General features: G+C 33.3%; 1 protein-coding gene across 2 annotated transcripts in view; it reads left to right on the top strand.

The window, feature by feature from the left end:
• The window catches only part of sprt (PDZ domain-containing protein sprite), a 56,116-nt gene that overhangs the window by 27,414 nt on the left and 8,007 nt on the right, over positions 1 to 20,695 (top strand). For both annotated transcript variants that reach the window (XM_085205066.1, XM_085205067.1), the window contains exons 3-7: positions 26 to 116; positions 4,912 to 4,959; positions 10,596 to 10,714; positions 11,529 to 11,744; positions 12,152 to 12,307. In XM_085205066.1, coding sequence (XP_085061192.1) covers positions 26 to 116; positions 4,912 to 4,959; positions 10,596 to 10,714; positions 11,529 to 11,744; positions 12,152 to 12,307 — 630 coding nt within the window. The remainder of the gene's footprint in view (positions 1 to 25; positions 117 to 4,911; positions 4,960 to 10,595; positions 10,715 to 11,528; positions 11,745 to 12,151; positions 12,308 to 20,695) is intronic.

Genomic DNA, 20,695 nt, shown 5'->3' with positions numbered 1-20,695 from the left:
GTATATAATATCTCTATTTTTCCAGTTCTCGCAAGTCTGGGCAGTACTCGGACGCGGGCGAGGACCGCTCTCGGAGTCAGCATGACCTCAACAAGCAACAGCGTTCTGCCTCACTTGTAAGTCATCACAACATAAAAGCTAAACTTTCTTATAAAAATTAAGCATTAGTGCCTCTTAAGGCTTCAAAACGTTTAGATTTAAATCGAGGTATGAAAAGATTTTATAGAACCACAACATTTTATATTCTCTAAAACCCTTTTACTAAAATTAATAGATTTTTAATTATTTGTTATTTTTTTATATGTATATAGTTTTTTTTTTCTATTTATTGCATTACTCAAGCTCTACTAACACACTCGAAGTGCCATCAAAAAAACAGAACCAAACGATTATTTACGAGTATATCAATAAATAATTTCAACAGTATAAAATGAAAACATCTAGCACTTATGATTTATTTATTTTATAAGCCTCCATTATCTTATTTTATTGGATAAGCAAGATTTTGGAAAAGCCGACACTGTAGGCTCCATATAAAATGAATAGAAAATTGTAAAAGGCAACTCATAAAATATATATACATTGCTCTACAATATCATCCACGTTTATTACAGGGCTTGTGGAGAATAAACTGGATAAAAAGAGTAATACTAGCTATTAAAATTTATACTTTTTACTTTTATACTTAACTATCTTTTAGCTATGGCTACGCCGACGTGGTCTAAGAGTCGAGTATGAACATGGAAACCTAATGTTAGAATACTCTGTTCCCATCAAGGGATATTCATTCTCCACTTTCCGCCGAATTCTGGAGGCATTGCGTGTTGAGTGACCGAACTAATGTCGCGTTTTGTCTCGTTACCACAGGGAGGAAATGAAAATATGAATAAAAAAAATATGAAAAAAATATTTCATTTACTTTTGATTTTCTCGAATGGGAATAAAATCGAAGAAAAATCGGTTTTATATTAAAATTGTTTCAAATCACCGGTAACAAGTTTTTTAATCGGTTAACATGATCATCACTAAGAATAAATGAATGGATAAATTAAAGAATACTTAGTTTACTTACGTCTATACTTCATAGGCGTAAACTATGAAATCACTATAATAAAATAAAAAAAATATGTCACTCGAACCAACTTATTTTCATTGTACTTACCACGCGCTACCGACACACGATCCTCTTTGTAATATAAAACCTGTTGATGAACAAAAACCTATTTAAAAACTCAATTGAAATTAAAACAATGGGCTATTAATAATGTTTTAATGACTTGGCTTTTACTAAAATGAGTAAATCTCTGAGGAGGAGGACACCCACGATGCGTGAAAAGGAAGATATTTAGACAGCTGTATAGTAATTGTTTTATCTTTACGTTTAAGTGGGAAATAAGTATTATTGAAATGTATTGTCGTCCGGTGGTCAATAAGTTCTGGCCGCCCTGAAGTTAGTTGTTTTAGAATAAAATTCTTTTACTTGGTTATATAAATATTTGACCTTTATTTATTAATATTTTTGTTTTTTGCTGTGGGACCAGGGCAAAAGCCCGGCGTTAAGTTCCGCCAGTCAACACGCAATGTCTCGAAAAATTCGGCGAAAGCTGATTTCTGTACTACATATAAATTGTAATTGTAAGAGCTCTGAAAGGAAGCGCTCGCCCACTCATTATCTTTAGACTCTACATACATTTTGTACTGCCGTCTATAACAGCCGGCAGTCAAACGTCAAGAGTTAGTTAGCAATAAGTTACAAGACCACGTTGTTTATAAAAGTGCCGCTACTGCAGTATCGGTCTTCTTTTATCTTCAAGTATCTTCTAAACTTTGGACGATAGTCGCAGATAACCTTGGACAACTAAGTTAGTATGAACAAGGTTAAACGAAGATAGAGTGGCAAGTTCAACATGTCTCGAAAATATTGCTAAAAGCTTTTACTTGAAGAATGTCAGTTCAAATACTGGCGTAGAATAAAATAGAACTACTATTTTACTAGATGCTGCTTTTTATTTAACCTATAAAATGTCGCTGGTTTAGTACCAACCATAGAAGAGATCTTCCAAGCGTCTCCCAACAAGAATGTATAAAATGCAATTACTTGATCGTACGAGTACATCCCATGTCTTAGCCGTTCTCGGAATCATCACTCGTAAACATCTTTTCTAATGCGCTCTAATAATTAAGTATTAGATTTTCTTATTTAAATACTCATTATATACTCTATCTTTTAGAATAGATACGTCAGGAATGTTTCTTAATTAAAGTGTACGTACGTTTTTTAGGTAGAAAGTTACATAATGGGTAAAAAATACACGAAATTTATTGTAATTTATGTATATTGAATGCTTAAAAGAGAATCAACAAAAAGTAGGTGTTTACATTTGGATATTATATTCTAATTAAATCGAGCTTCTTATCTACTTCAGTAGATAAGAAGCTCGAAGCAAAAAATATATAAAAGGAAATAGAAAATTATTAACTTATTATGTAACGCTTGTGGCGCAAACGGCCTGTCTAGCACGATACCTGCAAGTTCGAATGACACTTAGAGCAAAATTCATAGTTGTATATATCTGTTCATATTACAATTCTAAAATGAGCATAGTAGAGAAAAAGTTCCTAAGACTATTCTATATTACACTATTACTATTCCGAGGAACAGATAACCTGAATAATCCTAAAGAAACTATTAAAATATAAAATTTTAAATTTGTAATATGTATTTTCGGATCTATAGCATTATCTTATAATTAATCTATTACTGCTATCACAACATGATCCAATGTAGTCGTAGTCGTGAAACAAGGCTTGCGCACGTGCAGCTCGCCGCGCGCACGTCAAACGCACATATTAATGACAGTTGTTATAAAATTCATTAAGCAGAGTCAACGCACTGACACTCTTCCAACTAATGTCTTTGGACAGTTCATTATCCTGACTTTTTTATATACCTCGCGTGCTTCGCGCACAATAGTAGAAGGAAATTGCCCGCTATCTATTGCATTAGTAGTCTATTTCTGCGTGTGAAAAATTTTACTTTTTTTTATTGACAGTAATGATGTTGATTACTGTCAATCATTGGATTTGTTAAAAAATGATGTTATATTAATAATTAAAAATCGGTTAATCTTTAAAAAGCTGTTGATTTACAAGATTATTTTAAATTTCTACTATATAACAGCATGTCAATATATTTTTTTATTCATGAATACAAAACCTGTAAAACTCCATTCGCTGTTGGTTTTTTTTCAGTCTCAACGATATTATACTAAAAAATATTATATTTTTTATCTATGCCGAAATTACCGAACTTAATCTCTTAAACAGATAAGGGAAAAGAAAATGTCATGTTTAATTTTCATTCCTTGAATGATATTCGAAATAAAATGAAATGTATTGTCTTTCTCATGACCCAACTGGAACAGAAGCTTATATCATATTTATAGCGCCCAAATTTAAATTATGATCTATAAATGTTAGAAAGGCAGTAAAAATTTCCAAAGTACTCTCAAACCTTGAAACTATCTTGACTTTCTTTGATGCTCGTAATGAATAAGCTCCTAGACACAAATGCTAGGATATGCGATTTTTCTACAGGAACGTAGCTTTTGACACGAATTTGGCTTCTTAAGTGGCCGAGATTCTTTCTTAGAGCATTCGAAGGAGCTTCTTTGTGTCGTTTTTGCATGACCGTCTAGTGTGTCTTCAGATACGTGTACTACATATTTGTTCATATAATTGATGACTTTAGTTTTGAAACTAATGAATATATTAATTGTTATAGATTCATTATGATTTGTTATTATAGGTTCACGGTATATCCCAAACATACATAGAAGGGTTTGCAGGAGGAACATAGTGCTAACTGCTAAGACATTTCCCTCTTTCCACCCAATTTTCTGACATTGCGTGTTGAGTATCGGAACTCAACGGGACGCTTTGACTTGTTATCCGAGCGAGTGGATGAAAATAATTCTTTAATTCGAGTGGGAATCGAACTCACAACTCTTCGTTTACCATTTCGGTAATTGGCGAGTTTAATTAAGAAATTACTGGATATATATGATTTCTTTATTAAATTATTTTTTTCACACATTTCAAATTATAACTATAATAAAATTTCATATAAAAATTTTATTACGTCTGAATTGTTTTTATGGAATTTTAACAAGTTGACTTCTAATAAACGTATACGTTTATATAATAGTTGTTGATTTTTATTTTATGACTTTTAGGCGTGCACGACCATTATTTACTTCGTGTTATATAACCTTATGTTTTAAACTGGTAAGTTAATACATTTTTTTTAAATATCCCACGAATGAAAATCTAACCTACAACCATCACACATTAACTGCAATTAACAAGCTAAACGACCCTATCTTCAAATGCTGTAAGTACAAATACACGACTTCTAAGAACCTATTCCTAGCTTATTGCCTGTAGACGAAAGAAAGGCCACGGCCTGATAACCCCTAATAAGCCGCGATGCTCCGTTTACTCAGAAGACTGGCAAAGCAACCCGTCAGAGCTAACTGTGACTCAGAAAAAAAACTGACTGAATAATTAAACATTAATTGCTGGAGCCTTGTACCATAAAATGTTAGCATTCTCGCGTGTCTCTATCGTACATGGCTGTTGTCTTTATATGAGAGATCAACTTTTTAAATATAAAAAATGTCAAATTACTTATAGTTATAGAATTGGGAGAGAGAATCTAGCGACTCAACACTTTGTTCTCCAAATTTGCATTTTTCTTTCCTTTTTCTCATAATTAATTCTCCCGAGTGGAAATCGACTATAATATTTAAAGTCAGACATCTCTGCCCCACTGCTACTATATTATATAACACCAGCTATAAATTATATAATAGTATATATATAGTAAACAGTTTTTTTGTATTGTTACAGCAAACCCTGGAGCCGGGTGTGGTCAATCTAGAGAGTCTGGAGGCGAAGGTGAGATGTCATATCATATCATAAAAAATGTAATGAATAAATCTAAAAGATATAACGGATTTTTAAATTTGTTGCCTTCACTATCACTACACTACATCTTTCTCTATTTTTCTTCTCTTTTCACTACAAAATTTGTTAAAATTATTTATAGATATAGATAAATTAACAAATATAAGTATATCTGTAAACTGAAACTCTATATATCTCTATCATTTTAGGAAACCTTTCGCAATCTTAGTTATGAAATGATATTTAGCTTTACCTCTTTCTTAATAAGCAAATAATAACCTACGACGTAACTGGAGGCCATAGATATTGTAAATATACAGTTTACAGCTATCCACTATTACAACATAATTTGTCCTCTAAGGTACTTAACAAATTATACTCGTTTATGAAAAACGTCGAACTCTATATAAATAGACAGAAGACATTTGTTTTTTGTTATTGTTTAAAAATTATATATATATTTTATAATTTTTATTTGATACTATCTTTAGACATTAGCTACCGTACTTACTTTATACAATTTTTAAGTATTGATTAAGTTTAGCCATAGTTTTGTTTCACAAGCATTTTTTCTATGGAACATAATAATTCACCTTAATCTTAAAAAAGTAAATATAAATCTAAATATTCGACACGAAATAAATTTATATTATTACGTTTACTGGAAATATAATCTATTACTATATTTAAATAAACAATTATTGTTATATAAATCAGCTTCACGCTGTATCCCACTTACAGCAGGGTAGGCAGAGGGTACCTAATGCTAAGACACTCCGTTCCCCACTTTCTGCCGAATTCTGGAGGCATTGCGTGTTGAGTATCGGAACTCAACGGTGCGCTTTGCCTCGACACCAAAGCGAAGAAATGGGAAAATAAATTTTAAATAAATATTTCACTTCCTCGAGTGGGGATCGAACCCACAACCAGTCGGTGTATACAGTTACTCTTTATATCCCTGCGCCACGACTGGCCTCGGATCCTGGCCTGGATAATAATCCATATTATATAATATATAATAATTACAAAAGCTATTACTCCTAATTCCAGTAGTTCCCGCGTTAATTGATGCGCACAAAATGGCGGCGCAATTAGCGCACAGATAAAATCACAAGACTGTACATGATCGCATCGTTAACTGCCATACCGCGAGATGTTTGTAAACATTTATAAATTAGGGTCCGTGTTTATAAACCGCTTTCAAGTCTTAGATCGATCTTGAGATGCCATTTTCAATCATAGATACGTAATTTATTACTAAATAAAATATCGATGCCACTCGAGACTCGTGAAAGCATTATTATCTGAGTAGATCAATAGCTAAAAATACATCATTTTATGATAAATAATAAGAATAATATTATTTAAAGCTTATTTAAAAATATTATAATTAGGACCATCCCCTCATCGAATGCATCCAATCCAATCGCTCTAGCAATTTTTTTTACGACTAAGTATTTAACGAACGACCTTTAATGTTGTTACTTCTGTATTTTTGATTTATGTCTACTTTATTACGTTAAATTAGAAATAGTCACACTCAATCTAGATGAAATTTAGAGATCTCTTCCTTCGCATATAACGTAAAGTGAGCATAAATTAATGAAACAGATAAAATACAAACATTTCCCGAGTAATTCGTGTGAAAACAAATAAACTTGGTAAAGAACAATGTATGGGAATGTTGCTATGAATACATAGTGATGCCGAGATGCTCGCGATACGCCAGTATCTCGTGGCTTCGCTTAACACGATGTAATTTGCCGTTTATCAGACTTATTCATTAAATGTAATTTAAAACACAGATATCTCATGATGTAATTCTGTTTAAAATAATCAGGATAGGCATAGATAATCCAGTAATAAGTCACTCCCTTCTCTATTGTTTATTTATGTAGGTATACTCGTATTGTATTTCAGTAGGAAGCGGAGGCAACATACTCAAATGACAAAACTATTCACAACATTCTTAATCATTTTCTTAAATATACAAACAGTACCGCATCACGCTAGTAATAACATAGTAGAGAATATTCATAATTTTATATGTGATAATTGTCAAGATATTTGTCAACTCAGGTGTGTTAGGCACATCCTTTATAAATTATTTTTTAAAATCATTTTTCTTTCCTCGAATCAGTGATGGCTCTCACGTTTACAGAGCCATTAACGAGTTAACACCTCGTAAAATATAAGCAAACATGACATTAAGCTGTTAAGTTTAAAAAATGCTAATCAGTTGTATAGGTATAACCAAAATGGTAAACTAGTCGACCATAAAATACTTTATTTAATTTTATTTTGTTATCTTCACGCTGTATTCGACACCTAGTGTTAATACACTCCATTGCCATTAAGACACGTTCGTTTTCCACTTTCCGCCGAATTCTCGTGGCGTTGCGTGTTGAGTGGTGGAATTCAACGCCGTACTTTACCTCCTAACTAAATAAATATTAAACATTTCATTCTCGGGAGTTGAACCATAACAACTGAACCGTCACTTTTATAATTCCACGCTGCGCCAACACGACTACATTCATTCAAATTATTATCTTGAATTAACATTCAATTTAAGAAAGTATCTATAAAGTATTTTAATAAAGGGTCCACATTATTCATATATCAAAGGAATAAATAGAAACGGCCATCTTGATAATCTCGCGAAGCCTAGCCCAGTGTGCTTGTAGATGCTATCTGAAGAGGTACCAAGGCAATCAGAAATCTGCATAAATATCACTTGCCGCTGTCGTTTCCGCGATACGTCCAAAGTGAAGAATGTGAATGTGAGCCATGTATTCAGACTTGGAGCTGGTTTGTAAACTTTACAATACAATGTAAGAAATGAATACCTATTTGTGTGTTTGTCTTCTTATGTATTTCTAATTTGTTAATGGTCGTAACTTTTTTATTAGTTACGTTACTATAAAATAAAAAACCTAATGTCGAATACAAAAAAAAATAACTTACCATACATATTCTAAAGAAGGTAAATACGAGTACCTACTTAATTTATCCAACGCTATCAGGTATTTACATGAAAATGTGCCTTTTCTGTCGTTTCCTCGGAGTCCAGCGTAAAAAATGAATCCTACTCGTCAGCAATAACGATTCTTGGACTATGTACTTTTTGTTTAGAAAATATAAGGCTTTTAAAAGTGCGTCACTAACGTTATAAGTCAAAGCTGCTAACCCCAAGGCTAAGCGCGGCCGAGTAGAACGCGCAGGAAACAGTAATGACTTCCTTCACCGACATGCCATATAATATCCTAATTAAGTAATATTGCAAATAGAAACATTTGCAATTACATTTTACGTAAATATTATATTTATGACTAGCTTTTGTCTGCAGCTTTATATGCATGTGATATCTAAGTTGTGTATGACACAGGTACACACAGTGGGTTACATCGAAAAGATTAACCCTCCTATATCCTTGTTATATTATTAACTTTACTTCAATTTTTGAGTAGTGGAACTCAAAACTATAACATCAACAAGAGTAAACATCAATAACATGTTTTGCACTTTATTCCAAGTTTACAATATACAATTTAATTAATTTTATAATTATTTAATTAATATTCTAATATAATAACTGTAAAAAAACTATATAAATTTAATAAAATAGAATGCGGAACGTTCATTTTATGGAGATTCATTAATGTAACAAGTATATGATTTATTGGAGACGTTCTCTAAATTAAATTTTTAATTTCAAGCTCCGTTAAATTATGACACAAGATTAGAATTCTATTCCTGGATGTTATAACCTGTTATATTCCTGTTACTTATTATAAAATACAAGTTTAAATATTATTTTTATGTACCTTAGTGCAGTGGCATAAGGTTACCCATTACCGATATTATTGAGTTATAGGTCCGACCCTTAATCGAGGGTATGATGCTTACCAGACCGGGAAATATAAAGCGATATTGAATTCTGTCACTCATTACTCATCACGCAAAAAGTACAAGTAAAAGAGAGTGTCTTGACACTGAGTTCCCTCTGCCTACTCAGCTTCACGCTAAATAGAGCGTAAAGCCAGCAAAAAATACATTTTATAATAATCAAATGACAAATTTAATATACATACACGCAGATCGTTAAATGTAACATAGCAAGACTTATAGGTCTAGAACAGGTGTCATTAGGTAGATGGTAGTTGATTGTCATGATTTATACGTCAATTTGCCACTAGTCCTGCGCGCGCGCACGCCATTTGTCACGTCAAGCGGTCTAGCAACGCGTGGCGCGAGTAATAGTGAAATTACTGTACTTATTTACAGTACGGTTGACGAGTTGTGGCCGCCCCGAAGTTAGCTGTGAATGGCTGCGTAGATTTGATTTTAAAATTTTTCTTACTTTTAATTATTCTCCCTCCGAGTGTACGGTTCGCTAAAGTTTGGAGAGCCTTACTTCAGGCCATGACTCATCGACCGTACTATACTTACTGGGTAATAATATGTAGTTCGGTTAGTGTATTTATTTGTTATATTGTATGTTTTCATCAATAGTAATTTCTGTTTAGTTGCTTTGTGTTACTCATAAACATAGGATTTTTTTTTGGGCTTCAGGCATCTCGCGTGTAGCAGGATAGGCAGAGGGAGCCTAGTGTTAAGACACTCCGCTTTCCACCAAATTTAGGAGACATTGCATGGTGAATGGCGAAATGAAAAGCAAGAAATGAAGATATTAAATACTTCATTTTCTTAAGTGGGAATAGAACCTACAACTTGTCGAGCTTGTGCCTCTGCGCCACCACTGGTCTCACATAGGCCACGTCTTCATATAATGATTGAAAACGCCAGAAATTATAAATAACCTAATGAATTAAGAGAAATTATATTAAATATGAAAAAATATGATCGATAGTTACTAGTAGTTACGCATCAATACACTCGTGATGTATAGAATCATTTATCGAGATACGCCTTAAACATAACGTACGGTTGCATATATTACATATTTTCTTGTGAGTGTAATTACGTGGATATAAGATATATGGTGAAATTTACTTGGAATTTTCAAAGTGCTATTTTATATGAACAGTGGTCTGTTGTATAAATATTGGCATTTGAGAAATTACAAAACAGAAAGCATATATATCTCTGTAGTCAAAATAAAAAAAAATGTGCGTGGGCGAGCACTGCCTTGTAGGCCTTGCCTGTTAGGTATTATTAATTACTTTTTTTTTTTTGTCATATTCACACTGTATCCAGCACGTAGCAGTATAGGCAGAGAAACCCTGGGAACTTAGTGCTAAGCCACTCAGTTCCCATTAAGAGACATCCGTTCCCCACTTTCCGAAGAATTCTGGATTGGGTGTTGGGTGGCGGGCGCGTTGCCTCGTTACCTGAGCGAGAAAATGGAAATATTAAGTAAATAGTGATAAACTAGTCGTTTATCAACATAGCCTTGTAATGTTTCATTTGTTTATAACATTAGTAAGTCTTTAAGCGTGATGCTACCATGTTCCTAATTCCTACTTACAGTCAACCACCCTTTGCTTTTATTTAAATGTAAAGTGCTTGTTTTTTTTAAATTTTCAAACGCTAAAGTAACTGATGCAAGGCAAAATATGTATTAAACTAGACGTAATCTACATATTATTATGTTGTTTATCCAGATGGCGAGTATCGAGGTGTCGCTGGCGGGCTCTCGGCGCCGCAGCGGCGCGCGCGACTCTAACAGAGAATTGGACACACTGCGAGCAGCTTTGTCTGATAAGGATACTTTGATACAGAAGTATTTATTCTTTTTTAGTTTCTTAGCCTCTTGCTGTATCCTTTACATAGCAGGGTAGGTAGAGGAACCTTGGGAACCTAGTATAGAAAATTTTGCGGAAAGTGGAGAAGGATATGTCTTAACACTCGGTTCTCTCTGCCTTAACTCAATACCGAGCTTTGTCTTACTAAAAGAAAAACATTGTTCATTATCTTAATTTGCATTAAGATATACCCAAACATTCCTCGGAATAAAATCAAAACCACAATTTATCCTTAATTCTTCCTAAAGTTCCCATATTAATAAATATACCCCACGCATCGTTTTAAAATAACCTAATTGGCATAATTTGCGAAATGATACTTAAACGTTGGCGAAACTCGTTTCGATAAACACCGAACAAACGGCGCATGAAATGTTGAGTTATGGGGGTCATGACCTCTTGGATCTTCTCTATGTTAATCATAATATTATATTATTTTAGCTGTAATTAGTCATAGTGGCGAAATTTTATTGTGTTTAACGTGTTTACGTAATAACTGTTATGGAATCGATTCCTCCGAAGTCAATAATTAAAATATTTACTTTGAAAAAAAATCATTTTTATGTTTATTTTAGTTTCACGACGTATCCCACATACAGCAGGGTAGGGGGAACCTAGTGTTAAGACATTTCGTTCCCCACTTAATTTTTGAGACATTTTATATTGATTGGCGATGCATCATAAAATATCTGAACATTTTTGTCGTCACAATAGGAACTATTAGCGTCGTGTAACTGAAAAAAATTCAAGCATTTAATTATGCATTATTAATCCTTGAATATTACTTCGCAGTCTCAAAAAGCAGCTGAGCGCGTCCCTGAGCGCGGCTCGCCTGGCTGCCCAGGTGTCGTCCCCGTGTTCCACTCCTCGCGAAGACAGAACACCGCTGTCTCACGACGAACGCAACGCTTTGGAGGAAAGAGCAGCGTCCGTCAGATCGGAGTTGGACACGAGACGGTCTAATATCATTGAATTGAAACGACGTTTGGAGAAAACACATGTTACTGAGTAAGTATGAAAATTGTAATATTTTACTGATAAAACAAAAAAATGAAGAAACAAAAGAACACAGAAGTATTTTTAATCAGCCGCATGAATTGACATTTAAACATCTTTTATTGGTTTTTATTGGTTTAAGTGCCACGATATCTTTAAAATAATTGTTAAAGGCATTTTTTTCTTATTTTTAAAAAAAACATCCTATTAATGTAGCGTACATTGGGGTCCAAAATTTTATTAGTAATTTTAAAAATGTCCTTTGCGATAATTAAATCCCAAGAGATTACACTCCACCACTACTGAATCACTAACAGATTGATACAAAACGCTGAAATTTGGCATATAGGTTCCTTGAGGAATGTAAAGGAACTCTTACAGAAAAACAGACTAATGACAACAAAATATGACTTTCCCAGAAATATAGATACCCGGATAGAACAAGCAGAGCTACAATACGCTATAGGGCGCGAGGAGTTGGAACTGCTAACATTAAGTGAACAAGCGCGCGCCCTTACCTTACTTATGGAGCAGGCAGAGGCGGCTGCGCGTGCGCAACGAGTTACTTTGTATAGGTAAGTCTTATTTTTAAGCATATAATATATTTTGGCTTTATTAATTATTTATCGAGAAAGGCAATATCTGCTGTACTTGGGTGATTTATTTCGGTAGGCACAGGGAACCTGGGAACTTAGTATTAAGATACTCCATTCCATACTTTCCGACTAATTCTCGAAGCATTGTCTATTGAATGGCAGAACTCGACAACGGAAGAGCGAAAAAATAAAAATATTAAATATATGATTTTTTCGAGTGGGAATCGTATCCACAACCTGTCGCCCCTGCGCACTATGGGACGCTTTCTATAAAAGCGTGCCAAAAATGGTCGAAACAAAAGTCATAATTTCAAAGTTCTGTCGATTGTTCTATATACTAGAATAGACTATCTTATCAATACAACAAGATTTTTATTTTTGATAGCAGTTTAAAGTATCCAAAATGACCTTCAAACAATACACTTCGATATTTCCCTATTTTCCATACTGCATATAGCGATATTTAAGCGTTAGTTTCTTAATAAATTTCTATTGTAACTATATTTATGTTATACATTTTTATAAAGCTCATTGTTTTTTCTTTAGGAAAATATAATTAGTGTATAACAAACACCTATATTTAAAAAGATATTTTAAAATTTTTAGAAGTGTTATATTTTAACATTTTCATATTTTCAATTGGAGTTTTCATTATTGCCGCTGGCTGCCGCTGCCGAGAAAACTATATTTATGTATACAAGAACTATTCAAGAATCAGGGGAAAGAATAAAATTTTGCGCATATTTGCGCCATTTTGATTTAGAGCAAAAAAACCAAAATGTAGCAAATTGTCAATTTTTGATATTTCATGAATACTGCTTTTATTTTAAATAATTGACGTCCTATTTAGTTCTTTTTTGTTCTATAAGTAGAAAAAATCTATCAGAATGTTTATTTTTACATGGAAAATAATAATATGTCTATTTTTGAAAGAGCACATTTGTTTTAAAATATAACATTTTTTGTGGTCATTCCAACTACGAACATGACAAAATTATCATTTTTTATGTGAATAAACAATATTATGTGAATACAAAATGTGGTTTTGCACAAAACACTTTTCTGGACAAGTATAAAAAGACCAATTATAACTAGTTGCTTTCATTAGAGTAACCGGACTTTTCGGCATTGTTTCTAATACTGTTAACTTATTAAAAGATATACATATATTTTGTGCAACATGAGTGAATTCGTTTGCAGTAGACGTAACTTATGCACTTTTATAATTGAAGGGAGAAATACTTCTGAAATAGAAAACTTTTTAAAGGAGAACTTCAATTTGTCGTCATCAGACGTACAAACTATAATGAACAACATTCAAAAAATGTTTTTATATAATTCTTCACACTATGTCATCAGGACTTGCCGTAAATGTCGAAAAATTCGAACAATATACACTTAATACAGCGCAATTGTATGTTAACAAATGTAACAAGTATTACATGCCTCATTCGGTGCATAAAATTCTTATACATGGAGCTCAAATTATACAGTACTATGCAATTCTTCCTATTGGACAACTTTCTGAAGACGCTTAGGAAGCAAGAAATAGGGATTACAAAAGTATCTAACGAACTGTTTGACGAAGCTAAAGAACTTCTCAAATCACAGAATAAATTCCTTGTTTACGTCACTATTTTTATATTACATATGATACATCAGTTTTTTGTTTAACACCCTAGATTCAGTATACTTAAGTTACTTTTAATGATTTAAAAATAATAATAATTTTTAAACATCTTAATAAGCCCTTATTTATGACAATTTCTAGCTTTGAAATTTTTTTATTAAATAACTCATGACTTTTATTAATATCTATTTTATGTCATTGATAGCAAATATATTCAAGTATATACGAGTATATGCAAAATTTCAACACTTTGCGATAAAAACTGAATGAGTTACGGATTTATGACACGAAGCGGGTCATTCCGTCCCACTGTGCTGCGCCACGACTGGCCTCATAAATAAAATATTTAATTAACTTACACTACTGACATTTGACCCAAAAAAATCAATTATACAATAACTATGTTATATACATAATGTATCTTAAGAATGGATGCTATTATAAGATGTCTATTATCTACACATCAAAGTTCACACTTTGACGTTCGTATGAGAATTGTAACGACAGAATAATTATACTTAATTACGTGTTACGTATTAACCATTATGTCTTCATTGGAGCGCGCGCGTTCTTTCAAGCAATATAAGAAGGTCAAGCTCCTTTTAAATATTTTCAACAAAAACACTTTAGGAGTTGCTTAATCTTTCTTTTTATGTAAATTTGATAATAATGGTTATTTAAGTTAATTAAAATTATCGTTTTAATGTAATTAAATTGTTCTAATATAGTTTTCTTGATAACTCATTTAAATGTTAGGTTGTCCTAACTGCGGTATTCAGATAGGTAGGCAGAAGGAACGTAGTGTTTAGACAATTTGTTCACTACTTTCCGCTTGAAATAGAGCCGTAGTGTACGGAATGAGCGAAACTCTACTCCGCACGTTGTCTTCCCAGAATCGGGAAATGAAAACAAATGAAATCATTGCCTCAAGTTGGAGACTAACACATTGCACTTACAGACGAACATTGTCCCACATAATATACATGATGACAGATTATAAGAAATATCTATAATTTCAAATATAAATATTATAATTACAACGTATATCGTAAGTCTGCGAAAAATTAATATTTACTATTAAAAACTGAATTCCAATATAATAAAATAATTCGTATTTTCTAATCTATTAATATGGTTTCATTAATTAAATACATTATTTTAATAATCTTTACTTCCTGCCATCATCTTATTCATAATCTAAGACTCTATAACCTCAGACCTAACGACCTTCAGCCCTTCTTTCTAACAAAACTAAATATGAACATATTTCCAAAGCACGCGAGTGATTACAACATATTATGTCTCTATTCAATTGAATTGAAACTAGAAATGGGGTCGAGTAATTTAAGTTCGTTTTTAAAAGCCGTAAAGATGACACGATAGTAGCAAATTGTAAATTGTCAGTAATTGTTACAAGTTGCGCCACTGCCATTGTGAGCTGGCCGGGGGCGGCTCCCGCTTTCATCGATTCTTTTATATATTTAATCGGTGGGAAATATCTATATAGACGAATGTGGGTTAATCTTTCAACGGAAAGTTTAGATGTGGCTGCGAGACTCGAGTACATAGTGATTAAGACATCGGAAGTGAACTGGAATTTCGATGAATTTATTACTTTTTTCGACCGTATCTGTGAAATTTGAATTTGACGAGAAAACGTTGAGAATTAGTTTGGTCATTTTATTCAAATGCATTTAGTTAATAATGGTTTAACGATTTAAAATCAAATTAAATTTTGTTTTACGATACTGTTCAAATCTTTTATGCTAATATCTTTCGAGAGATGGCCAAGGTCATGAAGGAAGACCTTGGATTTTTCTTAAGATGCACTTTTTAATTTTTTTGTCTTGGTCATGGAAAAATGCAAGAATTTGACAACTTTGACAACGACATTTTCTTTTACTTTTATAGGTACCTTACTAATGTTACACGGATATATTTTTGCTACTATATCTATATCTTGTTATTATTTTCTAATTATGTCTAATAATAATAAAATTACTATTTAACCTCTTTTCCAAAGAACAATTATTGATATTGGTTGTAAAAACAGACGACGAAGAAAATTTACTGATTGTTGCTCGAAGCATTAATCTTAAGTACTTAATAGAGTAACGTTATATCGCAAATCTGCATCATACCCTAAGGCTATTGTATTCAATGTTATAATTCAAGTTTTTTAAACATTTTTCCGTTTCCCATACTCAGGTTGCGGCGTGATCTATCACGCTATTAATACGTTCTTTAGATTTATTATAAGTAAGTATAAAATATATCTCTGATTAAATACTATAACGGGAATAATACATTTAGATTTTCACAAGATAACGCTTTACTTACGCTGTATCCCGCACATAGCAGTGTAGGCAGAGGGAAGCCGGAAACCTAGTGTTATAGTCCGTTCCCATTTCGTCCCATTTTGACTTGACGATTGAGGCACTACCCGTCCCCACTTTCCGCTGCGTTCAGGAGACGTTGCGTGTGTGAGAATGGCGGAACTCAATGAAACGGCGCTTTACGTCGTTACCAGAACGAAGAAATTAAAATATTAAATATTTCATTTCCTCGAGCGGGAATCGAATCCACAACCTGTCTATTTACAGTCGCACGCTAGTGCCCCTGCGCCACGACTGTCCTGGATAATTTGGCCTCACAAAATATAAAATTAGTAAAAGTCTATTGAGACAATGGAACAGCATTTTACTGTAAATGTGATGGTTGGACCTAGCGATAAAATATAATTAAAAGCACACTAGCGCCTACTCTTAAAAATCCCACCTTTTCGCTAAGGAATAGATAAAAAGTTCCATAATAGAAAGAACAGAACAGAACAGATAAAAAGTAAGGCGGAAGTAAAAATGACTGATCGATCAATTTGCGACTAATTGTTATTAGCTATATTTACATTGTTTTATGTTACTCACGCTATACGAGAGCTATCGCTGCGATTTCAGTGATAAAAAAAAACCTGTGCGAATTCATACAGTAAATTGAAGTAAAGGCAAGGTAACGTAAATAAAATGTAAAGTTTACGAGAATCTAGTGTTACGGCACTCTGTTCTCCGTTTTCCGCCTAATTCTGGAGGCTTTATCCAGTGGTGAAATGGAAATATCTGGAGTCATGTATGACACTGACACGAATTTCGCAATATTAGTATTGATATAAAAGTGTCTAAAGTAATATAGTAAGTAAGTTAATGTTAATAACCACTTTTGATTTCAACACTGTTGTGAGATTTTCACAATGGGTTACAAATTTTCGTACACTTTAGTGAAGTGAGAGCGAAAGCTCGTGGTTTCCTTTTGCGGTTGTTGAATAAAGGACTACTAACTTCACTTTCCCTTACTTCATGTTTTAATTACTGCTATTTTCGTTTTTGTTATATTCCATTTTTCATTAAAGCAAACCATTTTCTGGTTTTATTTGATTTATATAAGGTCATGAGCGTAGGGTGAGGGAGGGGCTGGGTGATCCGTGCCCAGAATAGTATGGTCAGAATAGTCAGAAATTTTAGTAACAAAAAATTTGGCCTGAAAAATGAAAAGAAACGTATTTTATATTCAAAGGTAAAGTCCAGGGACACCAGACCTACTCCTCTGTCCAGCTAGTCACTTAGTTGGTACAATCATAAAAACGTGGTGTTCAGTTTGGTATTAGAAGTGGATTATTATAGTCGTATTGCAAAATGCCCTAATAAAATTTTATCGTTCGGTAACACGAGCTTAATCGCAATTAATGTCTAGAGCCATTTACAGTATCCCTGACCAATCGACAACAGGTTTAAAAGCATTGTTTTAAAAATTCCGTGACTCGAGAGAAAATACTGCAATATTATAGGATCACATTATTTTACGTCCTCGTTTCATACAAAATGAGTCAAATGCCCTCAAAATTAAGTTAGTCAATTTTTCCGTACATAAGGGGTAAAACGGAACTTTACTACTAAGACTGTCTGTCCGTCCGTCTTGGTCTTGATTAGAAGGTCACCAGGCAATGTCTAGTATGGACCGCCACAGTCAGACAGTTGATTTTTTTTATAGATATCTATTGCCGCTATAAAAACAAATACTAGAAAATTTTAATAAATAATTAAGGGGGCTCCCATACAATAAACACTTTTTTTTGCTCGTTCTTGCTCGATATTGATAACGACGACAGATAGATGCTTGAAACGACGCATAAATGTTCACAGATACTTTAAACGTAAATAATTAAATTAAAATAAAACAATTATGTAAGGGATTATAGGAATACAATAAAAGTGTTTTTTTAGCGTTTTTCATGGATAATGATACGAAATACTTCGTGCACGATTCCGACTCCCACTTGGTTAGTTTTATTAACTTGCAGACAGATGCAGGACAACTGACATTCGAAATATGCTCCTTTGATCTCACCGACCCGAAATGTTGATTTGGTACAGATTAAAAAAATAATTTAACAAATTAAATTTAATGAATTTTTCGTCGCATACGTAAAATTATATAAATATTATAATTAATTAGCTTAATTGGTTAAAGTGCTTGGACAAATTCCAAATGGCGCAGTAAAAATATTGGTAGATAAAACTTTTTTTTTTGTTTTAAATCTTAATATAATATCTTAGTTGTAAAATGAATAAATGTTTTATATTTTTAATAACTAAACAAATGTCTTTGGATGAATCAAGCTTTTAAAAATGAAAGAGGATGTTGTATAAGAGGAGATAATTGGAAATACTTAGAAGTTCCGCTGTGTAAAATTTAACTTATAAATTGTTTATCGTTTATATACAATACAATACAAAAATATATTGTGTTGTTTAAAAACGTTTCCTAAATATAGTTTAAAACTAGACATTCGATATCTATTCTTTTTAGAATATAACAAATTGAAAGCTTCCGCTTTCAATACAAACGTAAACCTTATTAAAATGCATATGTTCCTTTAAAGCCTATAACACTCTCCTAAGCCTGTATCGCGAATATGCCACTTTTATACTATTATAGTACTTTTGTACTTTGAAATAAGGATAATTACAGATTGTAGATTATCTTATGAGCTAAACGCCAGTTATCTGTTTTAAGCCTTATACGGCACCGTCATATCTAACATCTAGATGTATGTACTTACTTAGTACTTTAATGATATCTAACTCCTATAAAGTAATGTTACAATGTTAGTACTTTTTCTAAGTTTCCTAACATGAGTGCGCATTTACAAAGGTATGAGAAATTGCATTTTTTCTAATATATATCTCTAGCACGTTAAAGAAGAAATATTGCGATTGGTTGCGAGATTGGGATTTAACTTTTTACCCATATTCCCAAAAGCAGCTTCTGTGTGAAGGTTCAGCTTTCATGCGGAAAGCTGATGCGTGAATAGGCATTGGAAACCTAGTGTCCAGATACTCCTTCACCCACACACCTCATAATTTTCGAAACATTGCGCGTTCAGGGGTAGTACTCAAAGCCGCGGCTCGTCTTGTTATCGAGGGGAGAAATACGAGAGCCTCTAAAAATAAAATATTAATAATAATAATAAAACCAGTAGCCATAAATAAGTAAGTATTTTATAGTAATCGGATACAATCTGGATAAAGACATGAATCTTGATCTTGAATAGACTTATTAGGTTTGTTAGAGCCGGTTTTAGAGAGTACGAGTACATTTACACAGTCTTCCAAGTTAGGATGTTCGCGAACGCAAAACACCTCAGTAACGCAGTCAGGTACGGTGATAACATAATACGCGTATAATGAAGGTTCAGGGAACTTAAGAATTTAACAAAATTTAAGAGATATTTTAGGTCCAAGCTTTATACCATTTGGTTGTCGAGAGAAACTAGTGATAAGCATTCTCCGGTTTGTGGAACTCAACGCCATACTTTGTCTACCACGGTGCATTTTTTTACCTTCACTTTGGATCCCGCACATAGCAGGGTGAACAGAGGGAACGTAGTGCTAAGACAGTAGGGATGTTCGAATTATTGGGGACCCAATAATCTGTGAAAGGTTTGACACATTGGCTTTGCGTAGAGACGTCTCTTCGCTGTGCATTCCCTAACATTTGTCATGGGAGTGTTTTGGAGAACTCTTTGTCCTAGTATCTGCCACCGAATTTTTAACCGCAGAGTACGTCATAAACTTAAATATCATCCTCACCACTTGAACACGTGGCACTCTACCACTGTGCGGTGCCGTAGGAACTTCGCCCACGCACCACACAATTATGGAATGGCCTACCTGTAGCAGTGTTTCCGGCTCGATACGACATGGGTACCTTTAAAAAACGCACCCACTTCTACCTTAAAGGCGGGCAACGCACCTGTACCTCCTCTGGTTTTACACTTACCTCCTCTTCTTAATACTAGACTCCCTCAACGTATCCCGCTATAACCGAAATAAAACGCGAAGCTAAAAAATACAATAATTTTAAATATATACTCGTAGGTAATAGGTATAATCATAGAAAATTGAATTTGTACTTCACACGAAACTATTGGACTTGCTATAAGCATCTAGAGGTAATTTCCTTCGTTCGCTCTGTTGCCTGCACGACCCGCGGTGCATGGAGTGTGGTGGTCGTGGGAAAACCTACGTTTTGTTCAAACAGTGCGTTTAACGTGCTTTAACTAACTTACGATTCGTAAATAACCGCTAATGTGAGCTTCAATTGTTTACAGTTATAATGGCTATAGTATTTTTATGGCTGAGTTATTGAAATTTTGGGGATAATAAATGGGAGATTTTTTTTTT

Source organism: Heliconius melpomene, chromosome 20, assembly GCF_056956725.1.
Source record: "Heliconius melpomene rosina isolate 202511_hmr_F chromosome 20, ASM5695672v1, whole genome shotgun sequence".
NCBI lineage: Eukaryota > Metazoa > Arthropoda > Insecta > Lepidoptera > Nymphalidae > Heliconius > Heliconius melpomene.
Note: the sequence above shows the minus strand (reverse complement) of the source record. Positions and strands in the feature narration are given on the sequence as shown.